At 36.1% G+C, this 20,597-nt stretch overlaps 1 protein-coding gene across 1 annotated transcript in view; it reads left to right on the top strand.

Moving 5' to 3' along the window:
• ARID5B (AT-rich interaction domain 5B) overlaps positions 1-20,597 on the top strand; it is a 227,130-nt gene that overhangs the window by 26,574 nt on the left and 179,959 nt on the right. The window contains exon 3 of the mRNA XM_063433600.1: positions 16,740-16,965. Within this exon, the coding sequence (XP_063289670.1) occupies positions 16,740-16,965 (226 nt within the window). The remainder of the gene's footprint in view (positions 1-16,739; positions 16,966-20,597) is intronic.

The following is a 20,597-nucleotide window of genomic DNA, read 5'->3' as shown; positions in this document are numbered from 1 at the left end:
ATATCTTATAACCCTGTAGCTTTTAAGTGAATACTTATATGCATTTAGATACTATCATTTGAGCAGGCCTGAGAACAATATAGCGTTATTGTTTCTTCATGTTAAAAAAAAAAAAAAAAACACAAAGCCAATAAAAATACTTATATTATACTACCCGTTGAGTATTTTCAGTGTAAAAAAACCCCCAACAAAGTATTAATTTAGTTGCCAGGTGACGACTTCATTAAAAAAAAAAAATTGTTCTATTTAATTTAGTGAATCCCTAAGATCAGACATGTCTTCTTACTGACACTTTCAATGATATAGTAGGTTTCAGTTTTGAAAAAAATTCACCTTCAAATTAAGGTCCATAAATGTGTATTAAATTTCTGCTCTCCAAAATCTTAAGGAGCTTGTTAGTTTATAGTTTTATGCGTGTATAATGTTTCCATTTGTGAATGTGAACAGAGGCAGCTATTTTAGAAATATGAAAATGGTAATAATAATTTAAACAGAAAGATTGTATATATCCTGGTGCCCACTGCTTTTAAAAAGTCATTTTTAAGATGCGATTGCCTGTTAGTTGCCGAGTAACGGACGACAGCTTTTATAATATGTTACTGAGCCCACAAGATTAAAAGTATGCTTGCGTAAAGATACAGGATGAATTATTCAGGGTGTAAAAACAGTTTTGATTGATCAAAAGTGTGACATGTTGCATTTAAGCCAAGATACATTTACGAATAATGTAACATGCAATTATCAGTAATACATTTTTATATTTACTCTGAATGAAATGTTTGATGAAAAAATGTCGTGTGTGTGTGTGTGTGTGTGTATGTGTATATATATATATATATTGCCTCTCTTTTTTTAACTAATTTCCAAAGAACACAATTGTTCTTTCTTCCAGAGTTGTCTGGTTCCATTTTAACAACGTTTGCTGATATTATATTCATTTTTTTCTTGTTGTTTTAACATATTAATATGACTAAGAATAATTAATAAAATGCAATATTTCATGTCACCTTAAAGGAACACTGTAGCATTAGTAATATAAAAGTGTGTTCCTAGCGCTATAGTGCCCTTCTAAAATGGAGGGTTAAACCCGCCACCTTTGTAAAGGAGCGGTGTGATTTTACTTACCTTTTCTCTCAAGCAGCGCTGGTCTCTGCTGCAGTCCTGCCTCCTTGGCTAAGATCATCAAGACTGGTGATCTCAGCCAGTCCAGTGCTTTGCTAAAGGAAAGCATTGGGAGGCAAGTGTGCATGCAATGCAGAGTTAAGCAGACAGGGACATGTCACCTAGTCCACTTCATTGAAATGAAGTGGTCTGGGTGCCTATAGTGTCCCTTTAATGTGCCACTGATTCTTTTTTTTTTTTTTTTTTTTTTTTTATTTCTTTGGAGGGTACAAATATAAACTTCAAAACGGAAGTAGAAAATGGGCAGTCTCTCGTTGAGGTGTGGAAAATTTCAGGAATTAAAAATTCTCTGTTGTTTAAGTTCTTGAAGTTGCTAGATCATATAGTGCTATTATGCAAACAGCATTATCTGGAGGGGGAAAATAACTTAATACTATTGTTAACATAAAAGGTATCTATGTGAACGGTGTTTACCATAAGAAGGCGTTTATTTTGCTGCAATCACTAAATTCCAGTGCAATGCATCAAGCAGTGACTGCCATTCAAGTAATTGTATGATGAGTATAATGTGCAGTATCTAAAATAAGAGAATACAGTGGAATATTTATAGTAACGTCATCGAATACAATGGCAAAATGTATGACTCCCATCTACACGTCTCATGAAGCTCAAACTTAGGCCTCAATTTAATATTATAGGATGAGCTTTTCAAATCATTTAATATTATTGGATAACCTTATTTTTGTAATTTTTTTAAAATATTGAAATCGTAAATAATTCTGAACATAATACATAAATATTCAAAAAATAGTGTATAAATTGTATAAACCACATTTCACTATAGTGGATTTTTTATTGTAACATCCCTGAATACAATGGCATTGTCTGTGCATATTATTATAAACTATATTCTTATTTTTGGAAATACCCACTAAATTTTTTTTCTCCATGATCCTGATTAATTGGGAACAGTATCCCATTCCACCCAGCAACGTTGCTTCTCAATCAGAAGATTATTCCCATTTCCAAAATATTCACTAAACTCTGAATTTTACAGGTTTATCCTCTACACTACGTTTGAAGTTTCATTAAATATTTCAGAATGGAAAAATTGTGGCATAATTAGCTAAGTTATGACTACAGCCAGCAATTTTTTTTTGCACATCAAAACCACTTTTTAAGTTTTTTTTAAAACGTAAAACATATTACTTGTTGATTTTGCTTGACTTTCTTTATGATTTATACTGGTTTTTTTTTTTTTAATGCAGCTGATCTTTTGGTTTTCCCCATAACTACATTACAAGAAATACATTCCTATTTTTGATCCAAATTAAGATCACCTTCTGCCAGGTGCAAAATACTTCCTAAAAAGAGTGAGGTTCTGATTCATATAAGATTCTTACAGTCTGAGTAAAAATTTGGAACTGGAAATTGAATTTTGAAGGGACAATCCAGGCACCCAGACCACTTCAGCTAATTGAAGTGGTCTGGGTGCTGTGCCCCTATTGCACTTAGTACTGCAATTTAAAACATTGCCATTCCAGAGAACCTCCAGCGTCAGATTTTCCCCATAGGAAAGCATGCGCATTAGGTCTCCACCGTCGGCGGGTGAGGATCGTGTGCGGAGCCTGACCCAGCACCGAAGGACATTGGTGCTGGATTCAGGTAAGTAGCTGAAGGTGCGATATGGGATGGGGGGCACTGCAGGATCCTGCAGTGCCAGGAAAACGGGTTTGTTTTCCTGGCACTTGAGAGTCCCTTTAATGTTGCCAATAGTTTGAAAGGTATCTATACGGCACCATGTGGTTCTTCCTTCTTTGAAAGAATGTGTCATATATCCTAACATTATATGGTCAAATGGGTTATAGGTGGGTTTGGTTTTGAGTTGTTTTTAGCAAATCTAGCCATTTTTGCTATGTTAACGTCAATTCATCAACACCTGAGCTGGTTTGCTAAACTCTGGGGAGATCCTGCATGAATTCAGGTTCAGTGATTTACTTTAATGTTTTTGAGTCCACATTGAAGAATGCACAGCATTTAAAATTCTGCTTATTTGGGCAAAACTGCAAAATATTATAATTTAATAAGCATCAACCAGTCATAAAAATTACATTATATAACCATTTCTACTCCAGCACAGAAGCTTGGTTGAGCCAAAATTGCAGAAATAGGATTTGATAACAGTTGTTCCCGACTCCATCTGGGGTACGCAACTTTTGGTACTTTAGATGTTGTAGACTACATTTCCCTTAATACACTTACAGCGGTAATGGTGGCAAAGTATCAAGGGATATGAAGTCCACAACATCTAAAGTGCCAAAGTTTGCCTATCCCTACTTAGCGCATTACTAACAATAATGCCAGGAAAACAAACTGTTTGTTTAAAAACCCCTCCTGTCACTTACCTGGTTTCAGCTCCGATGTCCCACGATGCTGGCTTGCGTCCACCTTCGCTCCTCCCCTGCTGACCTCATGCAGAGGGAGAGACCTAATGCTCTTCAGTTGTGCTCGCATTGGGTTTCTCCGTAGGAAAGCATTGTATAATGCTTTCCTATGAGGTTTTGGATACATTGAATGTCCTCATGCATAGTGTGAAGACGTCCAGGATCAGTTAGGTGACCAAAAGTCGCTTTACAGCTCGGAAGTCCCTCTAGTGGCTGTCTGGTAAACTGCCACTAGAGGTGGAGCTAATTATTTCAGTTTCTTAAAAACTGCAAAAATTGCCTTTGCAGGGTTAAAAGACACTGCACCCAGACCGATTCAATGAGCTCAAGTGGTCTGGGTGCCTATAGTGTCCACTTAACATTGGATGTTAGTTAGCGGTTGAGTCTGCTATACCCTATTGAAGAAACTAATGATACTTTAGTATAATAAAAGTTCAGTTGACTCTTTTCCCTTTTATTAAAGTGTTTCTTTTTTATTGGCAAAAAGTTGAGCTGTTGAAAACTAGGCTTTCTTTGATGTTCGTTCTATTTTCTATCATTGCTATTTATCTTTTCTGAATTCCTGCAGTTTACAGTTCTATATTGTTTGTTAAACGTTTTATATTGTGGTTAATGGTTAAAAATAACTGATATATATTGTAAATCTGCGTTAGCAGCAGGTGAAGTGAAAGCAGTCACAGGACTTGCAAGGGTAATTTTCATTATTAAGCAATGAATACAAAAAGAGAAGTCCTGCGCTCACTCCCATTACCACTGGACCGGCAGCAAGGACTACAATACACATCAGCCCCAATATATAGTAAAAAACAAAGAAAAGAAAAAGTTACCTGCACTCTCTCCTAAATTCCTATGTATATTTAGACAAATGGAGGCCATTTAGTTGCTCCAATGGCCATTGGAGGGATGCCCGCCTGCCAACGTCAAGGCAGACCTCCCTAAGCGGGTCCTAACACTGACCTTTCAGCCTGCGGGCATTCCCTCCAATGGCCATTGGAGCAACTAAATGACCTCCATTTGTCTAAATATACATAGGGATTAAGGAGAGAGCACAGGTAACTTTTTCTTTTCTTTGGTTTTTATTAAGCAATGAATCTCTGTTCGTGTTATGTGTGTTTTCATAAAAAGAGCAGACCTTAGAGTTCAATATATAGCAGTAATGATCATTTAGGGTTTGCCTCACCTGACACTTACCGTAATTCTGCACCCTAAGGAAAAACTAGCCCCTGAATTTTATCCCAGAAACAAATTAATTGATTAAGAATATTGTGCAAACTGTGGTTTAATTTTATTCAGAAATACATTAACGAATGCTAAAATTTGTGTAGGCAACAGGTTCATTTTAAAGAGACCTCACCATTGTCTTTTAATTGTCGTCCGGCATTAAAAATGATTTAATAAAATAGTATAAAAAGTAAAAAAACTTGCTTTGTTTTTTTGAGTATCGCTTTTGTATGAGATCTGCTGTATATAGTGTAACTTTCCTGAGTCCCTCGTAGTACACTAAGGCTGTTTCACATGATTTCATGTCGGTGCTTGTTTAGTTACGTTTCTGAATCTATCAACCAAAAAAGAACACATATATGCAATGTGACTATTCCGGAATTACTAGGATAAAACTTTCAAAACTACTTCTTCATTAATACTCTCTTTTTGAAACCTGAAATTTGTCATCTGTAAAACAAACTGTCATTTTTCTTTATCAAAATAAAGTTAGTTATTCAGTAAAGTGTGAATTAAAGATTTTTTTAAAAATAGAGTGTGTTTTACATACTCCAAATTTCTAAAACATTCTGCTCTTTTGGCTAAAAATTTAAATAAATGTTAAATTAGTTAAAATTTTTTGGCTCTTCAGTGAGTCAAATATACGTAAAAAATATTTTAAATTTGTTTTGGTCTCACGTTCCCTCTTCCCCCCCCTCTCCCCCCCCCCCCTTCCAGTGTCCTAAGCCTCGGTTCCCAAGAAAAATGGATCGTTGCCAAAACTAGTATACAGATGCCTGGTCTGACTATTGTGCAAGTGCACGTCTAGATTAGCAAGTACAGTGCAGATACAGTTGTTTGTTACTTCCAACGTTTGTGACATGCCTCATACTTCAGGTCACACTCCCACATGCCACAATGGATATTCTAAATGCTGAGACTTGTTCGTCATTAGAACATTCTACTTACTTTTTATATTTATTTTTTTCCACCAGTCTCATATATCTTATTGATTTATTACACTGTGCACAATGCTAATCTTTGATTTGGAGGCTGTGCAATGCAATGTCCCCTATGCAGCAGGAGACTATTATTCTAATGTTGTTATAACAGACAAAAATAAGTAGGCATAAGTGGTCATAATTGCTAGTAAAATATATATTTGTCCAAGGAAATGTCTTCTCTCCTTAAAGGGACTCTCCAGTGCCAGGAAAACAAACCCGTTTTCTTGGCACTGAAAAATCCTGCAGTGCCCCTCTCTCCCCCCCCCCCAATCCCATGTTGCTGATGGGGTTAAAACCTCTTAGTGACTTACCTTAATCCAGCACCGATGCCCCTTGGTGCTGGGTCAGGCTCCACCCACGCTCCTCCCCCGCCGACATCGGCCAGCGGAGGAGACCTAAAGCGTATGCGCGCATTAGACCTCCCCAAAGGAAAGCCGTATTCAATGCTTTGCTATGTGGATTCCAGCAATGCTAGAGGTCCTCATGTTTTAAGGACCCAGAAGTCCCTCTAGTGGCTGTCTGATAGACAGCCACTAGAGTAGGACTTAACCCTGCAAGGTAATTATTGCAGTTTACAAAAACTGCAATAATTACACTTGCAGGGTTAAGGGTGATTGGAGTTGGCACCCCGACCACTCCAATGGGCAGAATTGGTCTGTGGGTGCCTGGAGTGTCCCTTTAATTTCAGTCCTAAATGAGCTACATCTATGTAACTTAAATTAGATAATAGTTGCCTTTTACAGCAGGGTTATAAACAAAAGCACATCTGGTTTCACTAACCTGTGGATCTTTGACCTGTTTGAAGTGTTAGGATGAATGAAGTCTTAAGTCCTGACCTTTGGCCTCCCTCTCCGCATGCATCCATGTAGCTACCTGAGTCATATACTGTATGTTTGTCAAGTTTCTTCTTGGAATGTGTGTTAAATGAATGTCATGAATTACAGCCATGGCAAAATAACTTTGGAGCGTGGATAGGTGAAACGTGGCTCCCAAGCTGTGTTAGAACAGGAGGTCCATGGTGCAATTCTGGAGAATTACAGCTGGGTGTCCACACAAAAAATAACATTAGGCTTGACTATCCAAAAACAAACACATATCATTATGATTAGTGTTTTAATGCTTTCACACTAAACTGTAACAATGCTGCTTATTATAAATGTTTAGGAGTGTTGATATATAATATTGATACTTCTATGGAAAGGCTGGGTGAATATTTGGACTGGAGCCATGGGGATAAGTGCAGTTGCCCTAGGCGCTATTGCTTAATTTAAAGCAAAATAATATTGTGCTCAGGCACTCGTCACAAGCCCTGCCCTTACCATAAAGCCTACAATTCAACTAGCTGCATCGTAATAAAAAGAATGGCATGTGAGGTATCATTACAGCATTCCATATGCAAAGAATGTGTGCTTTGTACATGTTTTTTTCTCTATCTCTCTCTGTGTTATTAACTATGTGCTTCTGGCATGTTGTAATCTTTAATATTGCTTAGTTTCCTGGGAAAGTTAAATAATTTTTAAATGGGAATGACGTTATTTCATCGCCCTTGGGGAAATATTCTGTGACCCCCCCAACCAACTCCTTTTTTTTTTTTTTTTTTTCTTGACTTACAGATTCCAAGAAAATAGTGGTAAGCTGAAAAAAATGGTGCCATTTTCTTGTTACAAATGTTGTGTTTGTAATCACTTCGAGGCCATGAGACTTTCAGTGTTTACAAAACAACTTGTTCACTTTTAACATAATCTACAGACCTTTTGGTAGTGTTGCAACATTAAAAGAATTCAGTGTATAAACGAGGATGTGTGTTAAGAAGAAGAGGAGGAGGAGAAACTGGCGTCAGTATATTCAAAATATAACTTACTAAACCAGAATGAGGAGGTATTCGGTTTTAGGAAGTTGCTCAATCAATTTACATTTCATGTTTGGCTCTTCTCTGCCAAGAACATAAATTGAATCAGAGCTATGGAAAAAAAAATAAAAGTCCTGACAGTTTCAATTGTTTATTCTTGTGTTGCAATTTTCTTTTGAAAACTGATAAGGAAAAAAAAATCCTACTTAAAAGGTCTACTTATCAAGTTAAAGGCTGCCAATAGTTTGCACAAATATTTGAAGTGTCATTAGCGTGACATTTGATAGGAATGTCAATGCAACACGATATTTAGCAACATCAAATGTATTCTACCACAGTGCTCAGGTAAGTTAGCACACCCGTGCAGGTTGTGATACATTTTATAAAGGCCAATATGTCAATCTTAATATGTAATTGATTATACACACTTCTGAGACATCAGTGACACATAAATCCGATTAATATCTGGAGAGATGGATGCGCTGGTCATCTTTAAAAAAAAAAAAAAAAAATCACAAGCCACAAAATAAATTGCTTTTTCTCCCTATACATGAAGGCTATTTTAAATGATGTCTTTAGATAAAACATCATAATATTGGCTGTGCATCATAGAAAAATAAGTTATTACAGTACCAGATGCATTTTCTGTTTTATATTTGTTTATGCCTCAAAGTAGAGCTGTCATTTGTCAGAGTTATAGTAGCTCCAGAGACCCTCATATGAGCGCAGGCATTTGTGGAGGGGCATGTGCCGCCTGCATGCTATTTTCTGGCACCAGATAATTTAATATAATAATATTCCTAGGTGTACTAGTATGCGTTTTAAAATTTGGTGGAAATTTATTTAAAAATGGCAAAACCCATTTTATATATAAAAAATTGGGGAGGGGGGGAAATGGGTGGAATGCGAGTTTATATTAAAGTTTACATTGAAAGAGGAAGGTTGTAATTATTATTGAGGTGCATGTCAGATTTGAAATGTTTTTACACTAACCCCTATCTAACTCTACGGAGCTAAGGTGAGAAGTAATTTTATCAAGCTTGGTAAAACATTCTGATTCTATCTGGCATCCTGTGATAAACTTGCACTTGCAACTGATTTGCAGATTGCAAGACTTTGTTTAGATCATGGTGCTCTAAAGAGACATTATATAAGTGGCTGACCATCCCAATGTGGGCACAATAAAGCTGATAACAACCTATAAACAATGCCTATATATCTGTCCTAATCACTCTGTGCAAGTTCTAATATATAAAATGTGTGTGAATGTTAGTCCATGCAGTGATCATATTGCAATTTGTTTAGATGTGCTTAATGCTTTAAATTGAATTTCTTACTATACTACAATAATGGAATTATCATGAATATTTACATTTGCTCATGCAAGATATATATGCTGAGCTATGCTACCCTGGGGATGTCTAACAACTTCCTGGAGAGGTCATACATTTAAAACAAAAATTAATTCTAAATTCTAATTCCTTGCTCAAATCTGTATTGTTGTGCTGAATACTTGCCCTTAGAACGTTCGACCCTCTAATGCCATCACGTCTCGCGCTTCACCTAACTTTCTGGATGTTCTCACTTAGGACTGTTTGGCCACAGCAAATTGCAGCTAAATTCTAGACCCAAGCTTGGTTCCCACAAGTGTTTCTCTAGAGACTCTAGTCTTCTAATCCCAGCAACTCTAAGGACTGGAAGAATGTCTGCCTCTCAGTTTCACTTTTTTTTTATTTTTTATTTCTATATTTTCTTAGGTACCATCCAGTATTTGAAAGCTGTTTGTTGGGGTGCTCCTGCCACTCAATTTATCAAGAAGGCTCCCTCAAAGCTAGCACTCATGGGCATGTCATACAAATCCTTATAGAGGTTGACAGACCTGTCAATTAACTTTGAGTCAGTGTATTCAATAAAAACACAAAAAGGATTCTTAATCGCACGTGTTTGCAACTTGATCTATTCTAAGGGCTAATATGAAGACCAGATACTATTATGCCTCGTATAAGTGTAGCAGTTCAGCTTCCATATCAGTTAAACCTCCCACCATTCCTGGATGTGATGGGGAAGTCCTGAGAGGCTCCTATCCCAGAGTTGTTGTTTGTTTGTTTTTTTGTGTCTGGCTTTTAGGGCATCCACTTTGGGACTTGCTGAGATATTGAAATGTTTTTACAAGCTTATATTCCAGTGACCTCTTAAGTATCCCCTATGTTCCGATCCTTGTAAATTGAAAACTCCTAACTAATAGATTCATTCATGCTAGTGGGGTGGGGTGTGTGGGCAGAAAGGAAGTACTACAGTATTTATGATTAAAATGCTTCATAAAAACATTTTGTTTCCATGACAAAGGTATCCAATGATCCTTTAAGAACCGTTATGTAAGCGTGATTAGTGAAATAGAATTCCTTGTCAGATAAAACGGATATGAATTTACATTCTGCTAAAGCGTTATTTAACCAGACAGACAAATAAACTAATGCAGTGCATGTTGTCTTGTTTTAATATTTTTTATATATATCAGTAATTGATATTTGAATAAATCTATTGATTTATGTTGATTACACACAATTGAGTTCATTAGACTGCAAGAAAAATTCCGATCATCTCCAATAACATACTTATACATTTATAGGTACAAAAGCCACAGTAAGCCAGCAAGATACATTGTTATTCTGAAATCCTTTTATGACCCGAAGACCCAAAACAGAATGTTCTTTTTTTGGAATAATATTACCCAGAGTGACAACAAGCACTTTACAAAGATGTTATGTCCTTTGTCCTTACAAAGATAACAGTCCAAGATTGTAGTTGACTCAGTGATTATTAAGGTGAACCTAGCACCAACATTGTGTTATCAAATCAATTTAAGTGTACAGTGCCTTAAAGTGGAACTGTCTAATAAAAAAAATCTAATAAAAAAGGCGAATAAAAGTTTAGTGATGGTATCTTCTTTTTTTTTTTTTAAATGTGTTTCTTTTTATTTATAAATGTTGGTCTTTGAATAACTGCGAAACAGGTTACTCAGGCTGCATGGAACATGATTTTTTTTTACTACCAAAATTTTCTGAATATCTATTAAACTAAATAGCTCAAGACCTATATTACAATATATCAAAACCCATCATAATAATACCCCTTTAAGTACTGTTATGAAAATCAATATGCCGACTCTTATTCAGAACCCTACATATAAATGTGAATAGAATTGTTGCCTTTCATGTAAAGATTAAAGACTGCTTCAGTTCAATTGCATTGCGTAAATGAAGTGATGAATGTGTTTATCACCATGCCATACATTTTATAGCATGTGCCTTGTGATATTATAGAGTGAGTGTCGGTTAATACATTGCATCATTCATCTTTGTTGCTTTATTGCCTCTTCCTCTTGTTGTAATCATGTAAAATGATGCGTACTCTGTCAGTTACAGAAATCTAATGATGTACAAGATGCTGAATACCTATGTTAGTGTATATTAAAGGAAAACTCCAGTGCCAGGAAAACAATCTGTTTTCCTGGCACTGCAGATACCCTCACCCTCTCTCTCCCACCTCCCATCCCAGGTAGCTGAAGGGGTGAAAACCCATTCAGGTCACTTACCTGAGACCCCGCCAATGTCCCTCGGCGGTGGTTTCGGGTCAGCGTCGCTCCTCCCAGTAATCACGTCAGCCGGTGGGCGAGACTGATCCCGCCCGCCGGCTGTGGAAACCTAATGCGCCTGCGCGGCGATGCCGTGCACGCGCATTAGGTCTCCCCATGGGAAAGCATTGAAAAAGATTTTCAATGCTTTCCTATGGGGAATTGAGCGACGCTGGAGGTCCTCACACAGCGTGAGGACGTGCAGCGACGCTCTAGCAAAGAAAATCTTTGCTATGAATCAGGAAGTGCCCTCTAGTGGCGGTCTTGTAGGCAGCCACTAGAGGTGGAGTTAACCCTGCAATGTAATTATTGCAGTTTATAAAAAAACTGCAATAATTACAGTTGCAGGGTTAAGAGTAGTGGGAGTTGGCACCCAGACCACTCCAATGGGCAGAAGTGGTCTGGGTGCCTGGAGTGTCCCTTTAAGATTTAAAACCAATTAAGAATATTATGTAATCAACCTTGTGTTATTTTAAGGCAATCTCAAATGGTTACTTCAAGCTCTGTGACTACTATGAAACACTGCACATACAGAGTTTCACCTCCAGCAGCGATACTGGGGTGTTAGCCAGCTTGGAACAAGGGATCCAGACTACAGGAACCATGACCGCTTCAAATCATTGAGGTGTTTATGGTGCTTGGAGTAAGCGTTATAAGAGAAGCGTAACATGTTCCAAATGTGAGTTTTTAGCAGCTTTCCTTCTTATTAATTATAACATCACCAGCATCTGTAATCAGGAAATAAATATTTAAAGGAACACTATAGTGTCAGCAATATAAACCTGTATTCCAGACGCTATAATGCTGGTGTGTCTGTTTAGGTGAGTGGCCCCGCTCGGTCACTTTGAGACGGTGATTTTACTCGCCTTTTCTCCCATGCCGCGCCGGTCTTGCCACGGCTGGCCACACCTCCATTTCTGAGCTCATGATCTCAGCCAATCCAATGCTTTCCCATGCATTGAATTAATACATCTCCATGGGGAACGTTCAACACCTCCATGCAAAGCACAGATTCACTGAACAGCAGGACTAGGAAGTACCTCTTGTGGCTGCCTGAGTGCCTGCCACTAGAGGTGTTACTGGGCACCAATACAAACACTGCCTTTACTCTAGATGTATTGGTTCTGGTGACTATAGTGTCTCTTTAACTTTCACCGGTCTACATGTTCTTACTAAAACCATCTTCAACACCAGTCTCTAACTAAATACTTGCACTTGGAAATATTGGGGAGAGGTATTGGCTCTTCTTTGAGAACAAAGAGATCTGGTATGCCTAATGCAACACGCAGGAATGGGGGAGTTGGACTCTTGGGTGGTCGCTCAAAACTGGATATTAATAGGGTTTCACCTAAAAACCTATCAAAAGATAAAATGAAGGGTAACACCCTAAGTGCAGTGTACGTGATCCAGGAGCTGACTTGCAAAAATGGCTAATACTAGAAATATGAAAATATAAAAATTATAATTGTGTAAATAAATAAATGGATAAAAAATAGTGGTGGTGGTATAATAGTGATCTAGAAATATAGATCACTATTATACCACCACCACTATTTTTTATCCATTTATTTATTTACACATTTATATTTTTATATTTTCATATTTCATCTAAATTGACACAACCATCTGTTAGAGGGGACATTTGTTTAAATAAAATTACTTAATGCAGTGAATTTCTAATTTCTAGAAAATACATAGTCTAATAATCTCTGAAAAAGGAGAAACTAGAGGAAAATATGTACTTTTAAAATGTAACCAAAAGCGTACTATTCATGTTGTAACAGTTCAGTTATTTCACATAACCAACTGAGAATGGAAGTACGATAAATTGAGACTTTCAGGCCCATTTAGAAGCAAATGTAACTTGTCATGTTGAGATGACTAATGGTTTGCTGATCTTTACAGAAATGAAGTAAGTTAATATAAATTCTTGAAACTCTGACTCATGTAAGAACAGTCTCATGTTTATAATGTGTTTTTCCTTGTCTTGGACACAAATATTGATTTAAGCTTTTGTACTAAAAATGAAATAAAGCAGTGAGGTAATTGCAGAAAAACAACTTCAGAAAATGATACATGTTTTCTAGATCCTAACAAATACACTTAAGATGTAAATTGAAGTACAGCTTATTCTTTGATTCCAGATGTCCAAATGTTAGAGAGGGGCACAATGGTTAAGCAGGATTTGCCAACTGGAAGCTGTCGCAGGAGCAAAATAAATTAGTTTGAGATTTACTTGAATTTGGTTACTGCGTTGGACTTTGTGTATCTTCTCTATTTGGAGAGTAGCAAATAATGTACATGCCTTGAACTGCAGGCCAAACAGAGTGGTCATCAAAATCTAAGCAACAAGAACAAATGGCAACTTGTCGACAGTATCGGCTATAAAATATTGATAACTCTGGGAATTTTTACCAACATGCGTGTTCTGACCTGCCCAATATTAATGAGAATTAAGTTCCTGACTTCAGCTGTTGTTTGTCTCCATAACACTTCAATTATGCATACGAAATATCAGTATAAAGCTTAATGGATATTGTTATATGCATATGTGGTAACACTTATATTTGAGTGTATGTATAGATATATATGTGTGTATGTATAATACATTGTTAAACACAGATCTGTGCACACCAAACAAGCCATAAGACTTGCTTTTTCCACAACAATCTCACATTTGCAGTGCTGTTCCTACTGCAAAGGATTCTGGATGGTGGTAGGCAAATTATTTAATCAATGAACCACCTTTTTGCCTCAGTAATCCACTTTAAACAGGGTTTCCTTGGAGAGTGTGCGTGCGTGTGTGTGTGTGTGTGTGTGTGTGTGTGTGTGTGTATATATGTGTGTGTATATATATATATATATATATATATATATATATATATATATATATATATATATATATATGAAAAAAACATTATTTTCCACAACTATTCTGCATATATCCATAGCAATAATGCTGTTTTGAGCACAGTTTATTTTTTCTTCTTGGAAAAAAATAACAAAACCTGATCCAAAAGGTTTAGTGACCAGAAGCTAGCCATGGACATGGACATCCATTTTGACCTAGTGGGTCTTATAGTGCTGATTCTGGTCTGGAAGTTGAAATCTCTTTTAGAGCATATTTGTGTTCATTTACATATCAAGATGGGAACTCTGGAATTTTTGTGGAAACATGATTTCTCAAGTTTCTGTGTCCAACAAGGACTTCTCAAAGTCTAACTTGAGATATGCAGGTGATGCATAACAGTAATTTTTGTATTTGCACTGTGGGGAGTTTTATTATGTTTGGTCTCACCACAATGTAATCGGTACCCAGCTATATATAGAGCTATATTCATTCTGTTCCACTGTGAAAACACCAAGTTCCATTTTTAAAGTTAGACTCTAAATCAGATTGTTCAGCTGTGAATGTCATGAAAACTAAATTAAATTTAAAAATCATTGAACTTCTATTTCAAACCATTTCTTTATAGATTTTACCTCCTGCCTCCTGTTGTAATTCAAACAGAGAGCATAGTGTTTCGAAACCTGCTGTATACATAATTGTTACTTGAACATTGTTCTTGATAGGGGGGTAATTAGGTTATCACAATATTAATGGATATATTTAAAGTAACATGTGATGTAACTAATTTCACATAAAGTAGAAATGGTAATCTGAAATATAAAATAACCATTGTTGTGACTAGCTATATTTTACAACGTGAGGTCGGTTAAGGAATTAAAAATGGTTTCTGCAATGGGTATAGAACTAGTATTGTGGTTAATAACTGGAATTGCAATATTTTCTCTGTTCTTTAAATTCCATATTATTTTTCATCTGCAAACAGACATTTACATTTTTGGATAATATTCTTTCAAAACATTGTACATGCCCAAATAGTGGATTTTCTTTTTTTAGTACCCTTCCAGAGTTATTTTTTAGAAACTAGAGCGGTGCCTCCTTTGTAGTTTCATACAAAACTCTTACATATGTACCTTTTTAGGTGCAATGCTTCCATGGATCCCAAGATGTGGATGGTGGAATGTGCATGTCTGTCTAGATCATCTAAATATCACTTAAATGGACAGTCCATTGCTCAAATTAAAAACCAACTATTCAGTAGATATTCCCAGATGAAAACATGCACACATTTAATTATGCATTTTTATGTTGTGAGGTATGCCTAATCTTTTGTCTGATCTTTTATCTGACCTTTGCAAGCCCTCCCCTTCTAACCCAGCCTATACTTTCTGTGTCTGTCCAATCACAGACTTCCCAATGCATCTCAATGAGAAGTCTTTGCAAGGCAGGTGTTCTGGGCAATTGCTGCTTCAGTTTAGCTCCACTGAACTAACTGGATGGATTGTCTGAGAGCCTGGAATAGTTTCTAGAATTGCAAATTTCTATTAAAATCATCACTTCTTGTAAAACCAAAAAAAAGAGAACATTCTTCACACAGATAACTTTAGCAAGATAAAGAGTTTTAGTTGTTTGGAGTGTTACACGGTAACAGTCAAGGTTACCTTGTACACACTTTTTTTTTTAACCTGAATCACCATACTTTGATGGCTGCGATTTTGTTTATATCAATTACCTTATATATATTTGTTTTTAACCAATATTAAAAGACTACAGATAAACATGTATTTTTTAAAGATTGTAAAGATTCTACATATGGCATTTTGTGGAAAACCTGTACTAATACACAACTAATTCTGTCTTAGAATTTTATATAAGCTGACTTATTAATGAATCAGAATGTTACGTTATGTTACAGTATGCTGTATTCAACCAAAACTTGTTTCCATTTAACAACTTTATAAAAAAAATAAAAAAAAACCTCCACAGGGCATTATTTTGTATACTAACACACTTTTTGTGTAAATTTGTTGATTTAGAGTTCAAATCATTCAAATGGTGAACAACTACAGCTTATTGTATGTGTTCTGGTGAGTGGAATCATTCCCTTCAGGCTTTTTGCAGTAAACACTGTCTTTTCAGGAAAAAAAGCAGTGTTTACATTACAGCCTAGGGATAACTCCAACTGGCCACTCCTCTGATGGCTACTAGAGGTACTTCCTGAGGCAGTGCTGCACAGTGTGCATGGATACACTGAACGTTCCTCATAGAGATGCATTAATGCAATACATCTCTATTAGGAGATGCTGATAGGTCAGGCCTGTGTTTGGCTCTGCCCCTGATCTCCCTCTTTAACAATCTCAGCCAATCCTATGGGAAAGCATTGTGATTGGCTGTGAACAACACTTCTGATGATGTCAGCCAAGCAGGCAGATCAGGGGCAGAGCCAGCTGCTGCAGACTTGAACAAACGTAAGATTGTATTATGTTTAGGGGGGGCAAAGGTGCTAGATGCTGGTTTTAACACTATAGGGTCAGGAATACATGTTTGTGTTCCTGACCCTATAGTGTTCCTTTAACATATGTAGTAGAAGAAATTTAGGAACTAAAATCTAACTTAATTTTTTCTTTCTTCTTCACAGGATGAGGTTATCGCTGTGTCAGAAAAAGTTATTGTTAAACTTGAAGACTTGGTTAAGTGGGCACATTCCGATTTTTCAAAATGGAAGTGTGGGCTCCGAGCCTTACCTTTAAAATGTAAAGAATTGGGAAGGAATGGTCAAAAGGAGTCTTTGCTAAAACACAGACAGACCATACTCAACTGTGGATTGAACTTCAAGGATGTCTTCAAAGAAAAGTCAGAACTGGGTAATTATGGATCTACTTCGTTGTTATTATTCACATTCATATAGTGCCAACATATTCAGCAGTAGCGTTGACAAGATTTTGTTGATAAAAATTTAATTTTCCATACTTGCACGCTTTTCTTTTTTAATTGATTTATTTTTGTAATTAGATTTCTATTTGAGGGCAAGTTGTGTAAAGTAAATGTAATTACTTTCTTCAAAATAAATGTGGTAAATTTGGAATAAATTATTTAAATTGTATACATCAGATGTACAACGCAATGCCAGTTTTAGTCATAGTTTAAACTATACAGCGAGACACACAAAGAAAAATAAAAAAAAAATCTGACATTTTATACTCTTTAGCTGAGTGAATGCTGCTGTGTTGTGATATGTCTAATATGCCAGACTGGCATACATCATACTTCTGTTTCAGTATCTAATAAGGAAAAATACACAAATTGTGCATGTATAATATACAATATAGGATATTTTAGCTTGACTAGGCACTGAAATAGAAGCATAATATATGTCAGTCTGATTAATGTCTTGCTTACCAGAAATGTCTGTATGTGCATGTTTTTATGAAAATCAGGTAGCATCTGTGATCATGGAACATGCAAACTTGGCAAATAATCTGGCAATAAGAGGCAGATTTTTTTTTCTTTCTAGCGCTATAGCGACAAAAATGTCTAAACATTTTAACATAGATGATATGACTTTTCTATCCCTTTGGTAATAGCATTAACGCAATTCATATTATTCTGTGTAACACTGCCAGTCACAATGTCCCTTCAAGTGATGTAAAAAGTCTCAATGTACGCTTTATTGCCCTATAAATATGTCATTACAGCCGGACTACGTTTATATTGTTTATATTATTTTTAAGACATGACAATATGCTCCTACATGTTGACTATTTCATTAAGGAATAAAAATTTATTTGATTTGAAAGGGGAGTTTTTAAAAAGCAGTTTTGTTCTTCGAGGACCTGCGCATTCATTGATAGATCAGAAAGTCTGATTGATCTATTGATTTATTTTAAAATTTTAATTTGGGGTTTTTCTTTGCAAGACAGGTCATCCAGTAAGTTGAGAAATCCGTATGACTGAAATGTTCTGTATATAAATGTAAATAAATCCGTTTAACTACTGGGTATCAATATTTTATATTTAAATTGTATTTAGTTACTTTTTATATGGTTTAAGAGGTTATTGTATTTAATATATTTGTCACAGGCATATTTTCTGTGTTTTAGTGTGTTAGCATGTATATGTTTAATATATATATATATGTGTTTTACACACATATATATAAAATCACATTGTATACTTTTGTATCTTAACAAAAATATGACTAGGCTTTCAATGTTGAAACATTTTTGGGGTGCAGGCCTCTCTCTCCTACATTTCAGTTATTCCTATTTGTAGTTTATCTTGTTTTGGGTAACACCTTAACTCAAGAAATATACTATGTTTACTTTGGGATAGCACAACGTGCACATAAAATTAATAGCTCTGCAAAACTCTACGGAGAAGAGTGCACATTTAATATCATGTTTATTGAAGCCTGTGTACATGGATATGAAACATTTTGTACTCCTAACTGTTCTCAATGCTAACTTCTGTGATGTTCAACTCTTTGTATTTAGCGACCGTTCATCATGTCACTTTATCAAGACTGATGGGTAGTCTAGCATGAGGCATCCATCTAAGGCCTCTGAGGATTAATCAAAATAAAAAGCACACCCTTATACGTCTGTATTTAGCTAATCCCCTTGTAAGAATAAATTAGCATCAACAATATCAGAATCTTAAGGACAAATCTTAAATGCCCAAAGCATGCTGCTTGACAGATGGTTAAGTGGAATGATGTGTGTATAATTTATAAAATAAGTATGCTTTCTGATCTCCTAAATAAAAATAAAGGTGAATAATCACATCTGTGCTAAGTTGCATAATTGAGCGAAGAAGGACATTTTAGCAAAATAAAAAGTACTACTGACATGTTGCCCCATTTTTCCATTCTTTAAAAACATTTATTTCTGTGGATCTATTTCACACTGTGATTCTGAGATGCTTGTTAATGTCTTTATGAGAACATTGCATTACATGTGGTTTGAGTAAATGGCTTAGGATTTGCTTAGTAAGCAGTATTACTCAGACAATGCACCAAAGGCCATCCACAGTTTGCTTCTGCTCTGCTTTGTTTTGATGTGAACGCGAAAGATAAAGTATTGTGCTGTCAGCTGGAGACACTGCTCTTCCAAATACCAATGGCATTGAGGCTCAATCATTAAACAGTCAGCGGACTGAATCGGAGACTTTGCAATTTTGATTTAACCTTAACTGTGCCTCTTGCAATCTTAAAATGCAAGTAACCTACACACCTTCCTGTCAAAGGTGATTGAAATAAACTGAAAAGGTACTAATTATATATATATATATATATATATATATATATATATATATATATATTTTTTTTTTTTTTAAATTTGAGTCAGTTAAATTGATGCAATACTTTTTGTGTTTATTTATTTGTCATTTTTGTTGTTTTTGGGGAGCCAAAAAGAAGTCGAACATAATTAAGAGAAAAATAAATTAATAAAAATTAATATACATATATCTTATATACTTAAATAATATACTTATGTTTAAGCATACATATAATAATGTTTTTATATATCATGGTAATATGTATGTGCGTATGTATATTTAAACATGCGTTATATATGGCTGTGATGTATTTTAAGAACTGGGATGCATCTTAGCTGGTAAATTTGTGATAAATGCCTCCTGCATCTTTCATTCTGTCAGGCAGAGCAAACCTAATAAAGTCTAATAAAAAATTAATGCTATAAACTAGAGCCAATATAGGCAACACACAGCCGATCTTGCAGTAAAGTGTGCTGGGAAATGTAGTCCTTGGCAACTAGCAAAACATCTGGAATCTAACAAAAAAACGGGAAGTTGTAGCCTTGCTTAACGCAACACTACTTTCAGTTTAACTTGTGCATGTTTGATGGAAGCAAAAATAAAGACTTTTGCCAGTAGATGGGTCTAAAACTGACAACCCCCTTCCATGCCATCTTTCACTGCTTCCTGCTTTACAGCAGGTTCAGCCTGAGTTGAAAACCGAAAGTGTTGTCTCATGTCACAGTCCACTGGTAGTGGTATCTGAGAGTAACTCGTAGTAATCTTGCAATGAGATACTTTTGTTTCTTTAATGGATCACTATAGTGTCAGGAAAACAAACTTGTTTTCCTGACACTATATAATCCTTAGGTCCCCTCCCTCAGGGCCCCCCTCCCGCTGGGCTGAAGGGGTTAAAACCCCATCAGCCACTTACCTTTACTCAGTGCTGGGCTCCCTCGGCACTGGTGACCTTTCCTCCCCCTCCGACGTATGCTCAAGAGTGGAGCCAAATACGCATTTGCGGCCAGAGCCGCTCGTGCATTAAAAACGCCCATAGGAAGGCATTTCAGGAAGACAGCCACTAGACAGCCACTAGAGGCTGTATTAACCCTTTCTCTGAAACTGCTATGTTTACAGCTGCAGGGTTAAAACCTGGCACCCAGACCACTTCATTCAGCTGAAGTGGTCTGGGTGACTATAGTGGTCCTTTAACTTTTGATCAATAAAATTAAAAACGCAT

The sequence above is a fragment of the Pelobates fuscus genome, chromosome 10, assembly GCF_036172605.1.
Source record: "Pelobates fuscus isolate aPelFus1 chromosome 10, aPelFus1.pri, whole genome shotgun sequence".
Classification (NCBI taxonomy): domain Eukaryota; kingdom Metazoa; phylum Chordata; class Amphibia; order Anura; family Pelobatidae; genus Pelobates; species Pelobates fuscus.
Note: the sequence above shows the minus strand (reverse complement) of the source record. Positions and strands in the feature narration are given on the sequence as shown.